Genomic DNA, 10,264 nt, shown 5'->3' with positions numbered 1-10,264 from the left:
GTTATTCAATTTATCTGTTTTATACAGTTAGTGTGCTTGCATTGTTATTTGCCATTCACTCTTTGTGTTTTTACCCTATTTTATTGTTAAATAAGAATTCAGGTGTTACTTATTGAAAAATGTAATGTTGTAGTTATGTTTAGATTGTTCATTACTTGGTTACTCAATGAATAAAGTTTTTAATGATTATTCATATCAGAGCAAGTGTTGGTTAAAGAAAATTAGAGTGAGTAAATAATCAAAACAAAGACTGGTATTTGGTCATAACACTTAATTTGATATTTTCTAAGATGAAAATATTAAATTGTTAGTTATTTTTAAAGTTGTTAATTAATGATTTTTAAACCAAAAAATTTGAAATTTGTTATTCAAGTAATTCATGAAAGAAATAATTGATAAAAAGAAGAATTTTATTCAAAGAATTGATGTTGAAAAATCGTTTTCTTCTATAAATAACCAAAAAATAACATGAACTAGAAAATCTAAATTCTTAAACGCTAAGTTAAAAGTAAACTATAATAAAATAGAAAAAGAATAATAATAATAAACATAAAATTTCAAGAGGGTATATAAAAACAACATAGTTTTTAACTAATATCATTGCAATGTCTATTATTAAGAAGTCAACTAAATCTATTAGTGAATCAACTGATAAGAAGAGAAAATCAGTTTCTAATGAGATTAAAGAAAAAAGCTTTATTATTGGATGTGTAATAAGATGTGGTATTAGTTTAGAACTAGAAAGAAAAACAAAGAATGATGAAGAAGGGCTTCAAAATTTTAATATTATTTCTGTTTGTGATGAAAGGATTCAAGAAGAAATTAATAAAAGATTTAAAGAATGGGAAAATTTTATACAAGAAAAAAAGGGGAAAGTAGAACAAAGAGATAAAGATAAGTCATACCAAAATATTAATTATGAGACTTTACTTGAAGAATTAAGTAATTATGGAAACGAAATTAATTATAAGAAAACAAGAGGAAGTAGTAAAACAGTTAAAAGAAAAAGGATATCAACATTTAATGGAATAAGGCAAGAAGAAATATATGAAATTGGAGAAAAAGTCAATAAATATCTTATTAAAGAAATTAGAATTGAAGAAGGTAAAAAGAAAAAGGAGTGTAGACAAGTTATTAATGAGATTGACCCTAATATTATTATTACACCATTATTTAGTAATTTTAAAGTATATTGTTCAGAAAGTAATTATGATAATGAAAATTTTAATCAAATAGAACAAATACCTAATTGTTATTTGATTAATTATGTTCAAATACCTGATTATTATTACAATTTAAATTTAATTGGTGGTATATTACCAAATGATTATTATAAGGGATATAATTTACTAAATTCACCAGTTCCAATTCTATTTGAACAAACAGGATGTCCTAACATTGATGAATCAAGCTTAAAAGGGATAGTCAATGTGAGAGAAAAATAACAAGAATAAGATATTTGATATGATTTACTTTACTTAGACTGTAGTTATATAACATAACATTTATTGCAAAACTCTTTTAAATCTATTAAAAGAAAACAAAAAGAGTAATGAAGTAAATGTTATATATAAACAATCTAAGTACAGCAAATATAATTAAATTTTTATTCTTTATTTTTATTTTAGTTTTAATAATATATTTTAAATACAAAGATAAATGGATATAATATTTTATATATTTCAATATAAATTTATTTTATTTTAAATTATTATTGATTCATATATTTTTATATTATTTTTATCAATATAATTGATATTATTTCACTTTTTATTATACATACTCATTATTAACACTTTTTAAATGATAAAAAATAAGAGAAGTTTAACAATAATCATCATTTCATCTGATTGTAAGTTTCATAAATAATAGTCGAACAAAAATATTTCATAATTAAATAAAATGAACCAGAATCAATATTTTTATTATAATTCAATTTATTATTTGAATAAGAAATTAGAAATTATTTTACTATTCAATTACTCATCATTTAATATAATTTCATTTTATATTAACTTTATTTTATTTAATTCATTATTTTTATTTGAAAGAATGAGTTAGTTTAAACACTAATGATTTGTTTATTATGATCAATAATAGTGTTTATGAGACACCCATATTGTAGTATTATTAATGATTATTTTTTGTAACAACCATTTACAATTGATTTGGTTACTATTTTCATTATTTTATCAAAACTTATTCAACATTAATCAATTGATTTTATTTTAATTAGATATAACAATAAAACTTTATTCAGTAAAAATAATGGTATTTATTTAAAGACGAATGTAAATATTATTTTCTTTTATCACTTTTATTTATTCTATCAAAGACCATCATTTATTTCTAGTTTATGTTCATTAATATAATTTGTTATTCCATTATTGTTTCTATATTCTTGTTTGTTAGATTTATACTTTTATATTCTATTTGTTATTTTACACTAATAAAGATTAAGAATATTCATTGTTAATGAATCAGTTCAATAGTTATTCTGTTTATTTATTATTTTTATACTATGATTTTATTTTTCTTATTATTCGAAGAATTTTATAAATAAGTTAGTTCATATTATTTAATATCTTTTGTTTTCCATTAATTAACTTTCAAAAAAATTAAAACAAATTCAATATTATTTGAATTTCTTCATAAAAACAACCAAAAAATTATTTAAAAAAAATTGAATTTATTCATAATGGTATATATTTTGAATAAACCCGCATTTTTCAAAGGACATCTCTGACAGAATCTGCTTGCAAATAATCACAGTCCATTGCTGTGAAATAATTAGTATCAACAAAATCTGGATTTTGTGATACAGTTTCATTATAATTTGAATTCTCAAAATTCACCAACCTTGGATCTGCATTAATTAATGATGCGTTGTGATCAGTCTGTGTGTATGTGTAGTCACTAAAATGAGAGTCTATATTGTCAGTTGATAGAATATTTTCCGATGAACCACTATGGCTAATAATCTGTAATTCTTGTTGTAAAGTTTCAACATATTTATCTAATTGTTGAAATGGTTTAGATTCAATATATGAACAATGTTCTAATACTTGAGAACTAATATGGTCATTAATACAATTAAATTGATATTCATCAAAAATTGGATCTTCTAAGAACTCTTCTTTTGATAATTTAATGTTATTTTGATAATTGGTGTTATTATTATTAGATATTTCATTATAATAGTCTTTGTTCCCAACAAAAAGACCTTTTGATTGAGGTGTATTTGTTTTTAACAAATACGAACAAAGAAAATTATATACTGGAGTTCCAATTTTTTCTAAAACTTCTTCGTTCTTATAAACACCAATAACTTCACCATCTTTATTCACTAAAGGAAGTTCTTGATATTGTTGACTAGTAAGCGTCTTTTTTGATTTTTTTGTGTAAAGTAGTTTAGTATTACGCCCAATATCTTCATATTTATTATAATATTCATTAAGAATATTCATAATAACAAGTTCATTATAAGTTAATTTCTTTTTTGTTTTATCTGTTTCAATTGGTGTTTTCTTTATAGGAATTCCTTCATTATCAAAATTTAATTGAACAACTCCTGTTTCTGTTATAATTAAATCATATTCAAGGTTTTCATCAAACATTATTACCCCACTTTGATTCCATATTTTTTGAATCGGGAAGAAATGGTCTAACTTTCCTGCTATTCTTTTCTCTTTTGAAAAAAGAAATGACCATCCTTTAGTTATCAGATAATAACACCCAGATAAGATATACTTTCTTCTTTTATTTGTCGATTGTATTTTCATTAGAGCATGTGGAGTGTTTTCTTTTTGGGGTTTTGTAATTTTAACCATTCCTTCTAACTTATATTAAATAAAAATTGAAGTTCTTTTTATATTAAATAACTATTTTTGTCAATTTCAATAAACATCATTTGTTTTATAATTGGAATAAAAGAATAGTTTATTTATGATTTTTTTGTTTATTTTTCTTTGAACTTTTCAGTTCCTCTTTCATTAAACGTTATTTAAAATTTGCAAAGTAGAATGATTATGAAGAATTTATGATTTACTTATGAAAAATAAAGGGTTAAAAAAAATTATGTCTAATATTATCTGTATTATTTTAATTTTTTGTTGTATTCTTAAAAATCAAAGAATTATTTATTTTAATTTATTTTATAATAAAAACTTTCTATATAAAACTAAAAATATTTATAATTATTTATTTTTTATTCTTTTGAACTAAAATCAATTTAACATTCTATAATTTTGTAAGAGATAAGATTACATAATTCTTTTTCTAATGTTATTTTGTTTCTTTTTTTAGTTATTAATTCTAAATTTAATATACTTCAAAAAAATTATCAACATAGTAAAATTTTACTTTTTTAATTGATGGTGTATTATTATATCTTATATTCAATAACATTTATTATATTTTAAAGAATAGTATATTCTTAGATAATTAAAGTATGACATTATATCTTTTTATCTAATAAATTGATAAAGATGTATAAGTACAGATTATTATAATCTGTAATAGGTTACATTTTTTTTAAATTCTCATATTATTTATTTATTTTTGTTAAAATAAATATTTTTAAAATGAAGTTGAAGTATTATCCTCTAAATAATAAAAATATATTATTGAATAAAATATATTATTCTCCAAAATAAAAATTTTTTTATTGATAATTCATATAATGATGTTATATTCTTATTCATACTTTTAACAGACAGTTTAAACAAGTTATTTGTCTGTAATTTTGTTTATATAATTTATTTCATTTCTTATATATTAATATTGTCCTTCCTTGGATAAATTGAATATTGATATCATTATGATTATACAACATTTCATTAAATAATTTTAATAAGAAATTGTTTGGTTGTTCTAATTATTTAATCCAGAAGCCTTGTATTTTATTAATTCCATGTGATTTCCAATTATCAATGAATTTTATTGCATGGTTTAATTCATCTAGAGTTATTATATACATTCTATTATTAATTCTATTTTCAATTAATATATCATATAAATTAATATTTATGAAATCTATATTAGTGTTATTTTCATAGATTCATTTCAAGAAATTAATTGTAGTAATATTATCTGGATATTCATCTTCATTGTGTTTATTTAGAAGTTATCTCTTTCAATATTTTAACATTTTATAATTCCATCTAATTCTTTTCCAATTATTCTTACTTCTATTTCTATTCTTTTCATTCTTTGGAGGTATTTGTAATAGTTTATTTGCTCCTTTGTTTTTACTTTAATATGATATATATCATATTTTTTAATATGTAAGATTCTTTTTAATTTCATACATTGATTATTGTGGAGCAAATCTCTTAATCTACATATTTTTGATTGTAATATTCTTTCTATACTTCTCATTCAACTTCTTTCTTGATTGTTATTAATAATAATGTTAATAGTTGATGTTATAGTTTTAATATAATGATAATAATCATCTAATGTATTGATTAATATTTCATTTGTATTAATGATATTAATTATTTGATGTATTTTGTTTTTATTGTAATAATAATTAATAAATTGTACATCTTCTTGTTATTTCATATCTTCTTCTTTATTTATTCTTATTATTTCTTGTATTTCTTCTTTCTTGTTTATTTTATTAATTCTTTTAATTCAATATCTTTCAATTTGTGTGTTATTATTTCTTCTTCCTTTCTTTTATTGATTTCAATTTTATTTTCATTCTTTATTTTATATGTTTTCTTTATTATTTCTTTATATTCATTAATATCTTCTATTTTAATATCAATTTCATGTATTAATCTTTTTATTTCTTCTTCTTTAAGTTGATTTCTTAATTTTATTTCTAATAACTTCAGTGCAAAACAGTTATAGAATGTTAGAATTTATTCTTCTCTATTTGTTTGCTTCAATTATTTTTTGAATATCATGATCAGATGTGGTGATCTTCTTATGCTGATTTCCCATCTCTTCGATTGAATTCTCTATTAACTTTCTTTTTTTTTTTGAAGATCATCTTCATTTGATGATATTTCATCAGTTACTACAACATTGGGGTTGAGGTCATTCACAATTTGTGTTTCAGATGAGTCAGATATAGTGTGATTTATCTCATCTTTCTTCTTTTCTTCTTGTGTAATTTTATTTTATAATTTAAATAATTTATCTTTCAAGAAGTATACTTGTTGTGATAAATTGCTTACCTCAGACCTTTTCCTTTCTGATTCAGCATGGAATTCGAATAATTTTCTATCAATTTCTTGTTTTTTTAGTGTTTATCTTATTCTCATGCTTCTTCTTTAATGACACAATGTCATTTGATAATTTATTAATGGTCTGGTCATTCTTTTGTATTTCTTCATTTCTTCTTTCTCTTTAATATTCTCTTCTTTTCTTTTCTTTAATTCTTCTATTCTTTTATCTTTTACATTGTTCTTTTCTTCCTCTTCTTTTAATTTCATCTTTTCTTTTTCATTATGCCTCTTCTTCTCTTCATTGTCCCTCTTTTCCTCAGCAAGCCTCTCCTTTCTCTCTTTTATTAGCCTCTCTTTCTCAGCAAGCCCCTTCTTCTTCTTCTCCTCAGCAAGCCTCTTCTCCTCTTCTACTAGCTTCTTCTCCTCAGCAAATTCATTTTCATCTTCATTTTCAATACTCATTGTATATTTCTTATTTAAGTATTTATCATTTATTTCATTTTGATTTAGTTGTTTATCATCTTCTTCAAGTGTCATACTGATCGTTTCTTCTTCCATTCTAATCATTTTTGTTTTTTCTCTTGTAAGTAAGTACCATTTTCTCATTATTGTTGATGGTGTGTATTCTTTAATCTTAGTGTTCTTAATTTCTTCTATTTCTTGTGATGTAAGTATTTTGGTTTCTTCTTCAAATAGTCTTTTCCAATATTCTTGTTTTGTATTTCTATCATTTCTTTTATTTCTTATTTGTTGATGTCTTTTATTATGGTATTGTTTATATCTATGTTGTGTTTTATTATGTGATTTATTTGTATTATAATATTGATTGTTTCTATTTGAATTATTGATAAAATATTTATGATGATGAAAATGAATGAAATGATTCATATCATTATTATTATAATTATTATGATAATTGTTATGGTGATAGTTATTATTATGGTAATGATTGTTGTGATGATTAATGTATTTCTATCCATACTGATAATACGTGTTTTCACTCATTCATCAATCATTTATATTTCATGGATGATATTGATTTCTCATATTTTGTAAGTGAATGTATTATAATTTTCAAGGAATTTCGAATATAATTCGATGTATCAAGGAAAAAAATAGAATAAAATAAAATAGAGCACTTCAACAAATCAACTATATTATTACGACATTATCATATCTACTTTAACATTTCTGCTTATCATATCTACTTTAACATTTCTGCTTATCATATCTACTTTAACATTTCTGCTTAACTTCTGCTTAACTTATGCTTACTGAAAGCTTCCGTGGCTCAGTCGGCAGAGCGAACGGCTGTTAACCGTTAGGTCCTTGGTTCGATCCCAAGCGGAAGCGTCTTTTTTACTATTATTATTAACCTTTATGCTACTATTATTATTATTATCATCTTATTCACTTATTATTATATTATTATATTATATTATTATGTTCTTTTTTTATTCCCTTATTCCCTTATTCTTTCTCTTTAGTAGATATATTCTTATATTTCTATTTCTATTTATTATACTTATACATATATATATGTATATATGTATATATGTATATATGTATATATCTTTTTATACTTCCTTAGTATTTTACTTAGTATTTTACTTAGTATTTTACTTAGTATTTTACTTAGTATTTTACTTCCTATATCCTTATTAGATGTACCTACTTTATACTATTACCTATATGCTATTCTTATCCCTTTATACTATACTATTCTATTCCTCTTATACTATTCTTATCCCTTTATACCTTTATATTCTTATACTTTTATACTTTTATACTTTTATACCTATAACCATTTATACCTTTATACCTTTATACCTTTATACCTTTATACTTTATACTATTTCCTCTTATACCACCTATTCTTATTATAAAAATACGCCCCCCGTGGGGCTCGAACCCACGACCGCGCGGTTAAGAGCCGCGCGCTCTACCGACTGAGCTAGGAAGGCTCACAGATTATTAGTATTCTTGACTTCTAGACTATGACTATATTTATATATATTTTTATATTTATTTAAATTTTATTTTATTATTTATGTTTATTTTATATATGTAATGACTTATTATATTTATTCCTTTTTATTTCTATATTTCTTTATATATTATATATTACTTATTACTTATTACTTATTACTTATTTTATACCTATTATATATAGACTATCTTTACTATACCTTATTCTTATTTTTTACTTTTTACTTTTTACTTTTTATTTCTTCTATGTATATATATATATTATATATGTACTTATGTACTTCTTATTCTTTTATGTATATATGTACTTATGTATATATTTATATATTTATATATGTATATATTTATATATGTATATATGTATATATGTACCCTCTTATTATGTTTATCCTATTATTACCCTTCTTATTACTCCTTATAACTTTATCCTATTATTACCTATTCAACTTATGCTTATCATATTTACTTTATCATATCTACTTTATTATTTCTACTTTATCATTTCTGCTTATCATATCTACTTTATCATTTCTGCTTATCATATCTACTTTAACATTTCTGCTTAACTTCTGCTTAACTTATGCTTACTGAAAGCTTCCGTGGCTCAGTCGGCAGAGCGAACGGCTGTTAACCGTTAGGTCCTTGGTTCGATCCCAAGCGGAAGCGTCTTTTTTACTATTATTATTAACCTTTATGCTACTATTATTATTATTATCATCTTATTCACTTATTATTATATTATTATATTATATTATTATGTTCTTTTTTTATTCCCTTATTCCCTTATTCTTTCTCTTTAGTAGATATATTCTTATATTTCTATTTCTATTTATTATACTTATACATGTATATATGTATATATCTTTTTATACTTCCTTAGTATTTTACTTAGTATTTTACTTCCTATATCCTTATTAGATGTACCTACTTTATACTATTACCTATATGCTATTCTTATCCCTTTATACTATACTATTCTATTCCTCTTATACTATTCTTATCCCTTTATACCTTTATATTCTTATACTTTTATACTTTTATACTTTTATACCTATAACCATTTATACCTTTATACCTTTATACCTTTATACCTTTATACTTTATACTATTTCCTCTTATACCACCTATTCTTATTATAAAAATACGCCCCCCGTGGGGCTCGAACCCACGACCGCGCGGTTAAGAGCCGCGCGCTCTACCGACTGAGCTAGGAAGGCTCACAGATTATTAGTATTCTTGACTTCTAGACTATGACTATATTTATATATATTTTTATATTTATTTAAATTTTATTTTATTATTTATGTTTATTTTATATATGTAATGACTTATTATATTTATTCCTTTTTATTTCTATATTTCTTTATATATTATATATTACTTATTACTTATTACTTATTACTTATTTTATACCTATTATATATAGACTATCTTTACTATACCTTATTCTTATTTTTTACTTTTTACTTTTTACTTTTTATTTCTTCTATGTATATATATATATTATATATGTACTTATGTACTTCTTATTCTTTTATGTATATATGTACTTATGTATATATTTATATATTTATATATGTATATATTTATATATGTATATATGTATATATGTACCCTCTTATTATGTTTATCCTATTATTACCCTTCTTATTACTCCTTATAACTTTATCCTATTATTACCTATTCAACTTATGCTTATCATATTTACTTTATCATATCTACTTTATTATTTCTACTTTATCATTTCTGCTTATCATATCTACTTTATCATTTCTGCTTATCATATCTACTTTAACATTTCTGCTTAACTTCTGCTTAACTTATGCTTACTGAAAGCTTCCGTGGCTCAGTCGGCAGAGCGAACGGCTGTTAACCGTTAGGTCCTTGGTTCGATCCCAAGCGGAAGCGTCTTTTTTACTATTATTATTAACCTTTATGCTACTATTATTATTATTATCATCTTATTCACTTATTATTATATTATTATATTATATTATTATGTTCTTTTTTTATTCCCTTATTCCCTTATTCTTTCTCTTTAGTAGATATATTCTTATATTTCTATTTCTATTTATTATACTTATACATGTATATAT

At 22.3% G+C, this 10,264-nt stretch overlaps 2 protein-coding genes across 2 annotated transcripts, besides 25 other annotated features; one reads left to right on the top strand and one right to left on the bottom strand.

The window, feature by feature from the left end:
* Positions 1-514: 514 nt before the first annotated feature.
* Positions 515-558: a sequence feature (AT_rich).
* A 47-nt stretch (positions 559-605) lies between these two features.
* EDI_178370 (uncharacterized protein) lies at positions 606-1,445 on the top strand (the record flags this gene model as incomplete). Its single annotated transcript, XM_001735609.1, has 1 exon — positions 606-1,445. One exon carries the CDS (start codon positions 606-608, stop codon positions 1,443-1,445), a length of 840 nt encoding a protein of 279 aa, XP_001735661.1.
* A 145-nt stretch (positions 1,446-1,590) lies between these two features.
* Positions 1,591-1,650: a sequence feature (AT_rich).
* A 19-nt stretch (positions 1,651-1,669) lies between these two features.
* Positions 1,670-1,777: a microsatellite.
* A 138-nt stretch (positions 1,778-1,915) lies between these two features.
* Positions 1,916-1,971: a sequence feature (AT_rich).
* A 17-nt stretch (positions 1,972-1,988) lies between these two features.
* Positions 1,989-2,048: a microsatellite.
* A 452-nt stretch (positions 2,049-2,500) lies between these two features.
* Positions 2,501-2,694: a sequence feature (AT_rich).
* Positions 2,695-2,729: 35 nt separating this feature from the next.
* On the bottom strand, positions 2,730-3,830 carry EDI_178360 (uncharacterized protein; the record flags this gene model as incomplete). Its single annotated transcript, XM_001735608.1, has 1 exon — positions 2,730-3,830. One exon carries the CDS (start codon positions 3,828-3,830, stop codon positions 2,730-2,732), a length of 1,101 nt encoding a protein of 366 aa, XP_001735660.1.
* Positions 3,831-3,840: 10 nt separating this feature from the next.
* Positions 3,841-3,889: a sequence feature (AT_rich).
* A 176-nt stretch (positions 3,890-4,065) lies between these two features.
* Positions 4,066-4,212: a sequence feature (AT_rich).
* Positions 4,213-4,379: 167 nt separating this feature from the next.
* Positions 4,380-4,422: a sequence feature (AT_rich).
* A 104-nt stretch (positions 4,423-4,526) lies between these two features.
* Positions 4,527-4,683: a sequence feature (AT_rich).
* A 13-nt stretch (positions 4,684-4,696) lies between these two features.
* Positions 4,697-6,480: a repeat region.
* Positions 6,450-7,265: a repeat region.
* A 273-nt stretch (positions 7,266-7,538) lies between these two features.
* Positions 7,539-7,624: a microsatellite.
* An 81-nt stretch (positions 7,625-7,705) lies between these two features.
* Positions 7,706-7,752: a microsatellite.
* An 18-nt stretch (positions 7,753-7,770) lies between these two features.
* Positions 7,771-7,828: a microsatellite.
* A 355-nt stretch (positions 7,829-8,183) lies between these two features.
* Positions 8,184-8,334: a microsatellite.
* Positions 8,197-8,382: a microsatellite.
* Positions 8,383-8,413: 31 nt separating this feature from the next.
* Positions 8,414-8,539: a microsatellite.
* Positions 8,540-8,840: 301 nt separating this feature from the next.
* Positions 8,841-8,926: a microsatellite.
* A 1-nt stretch (position 8,927) lies between these two features.
* Positions 8,928-9,070: a microsatellite.
* Positions 8,969-9,039: a microsatellite.
* Positions 9,071-9,425: 355 nt separating the features above from the next.
* Positions 9,426-9,576: a microsatellite.
* Positions 9,439-9,624: a microsatellite.
* A 31-nt stretch (positions 9,625-9,655) lies between these two features.
* Positions 9,656-9,781: a microsatellite.
* Positions 9,782-10,082: 301 nt separating this feature from the next.
* Positions 10,083-10,168: a microsatellite.
* Between the last annotated feature and the right edge of the window lie 96 nt (positions 10,169-10,264).

The sequence above is a fragment of the Entamoeba dispar genome, genomic scaffold, assembly GCF_000209125.1.
Source record: "Entamoeba dispar SAW760 scf_1105229459297 genomic scaffold, whole genome shotgun sequence".
Lineage (NCBI taxonomy): Eukaryota > Evosea > Mastigamoebida > Endamoebidae > Entamoeba > Entamoeba dispar.
Note: the sequence above shows the minus strand (reverse complement) of the source record. Positions and strands in the feature narration are given on the sequence as shown.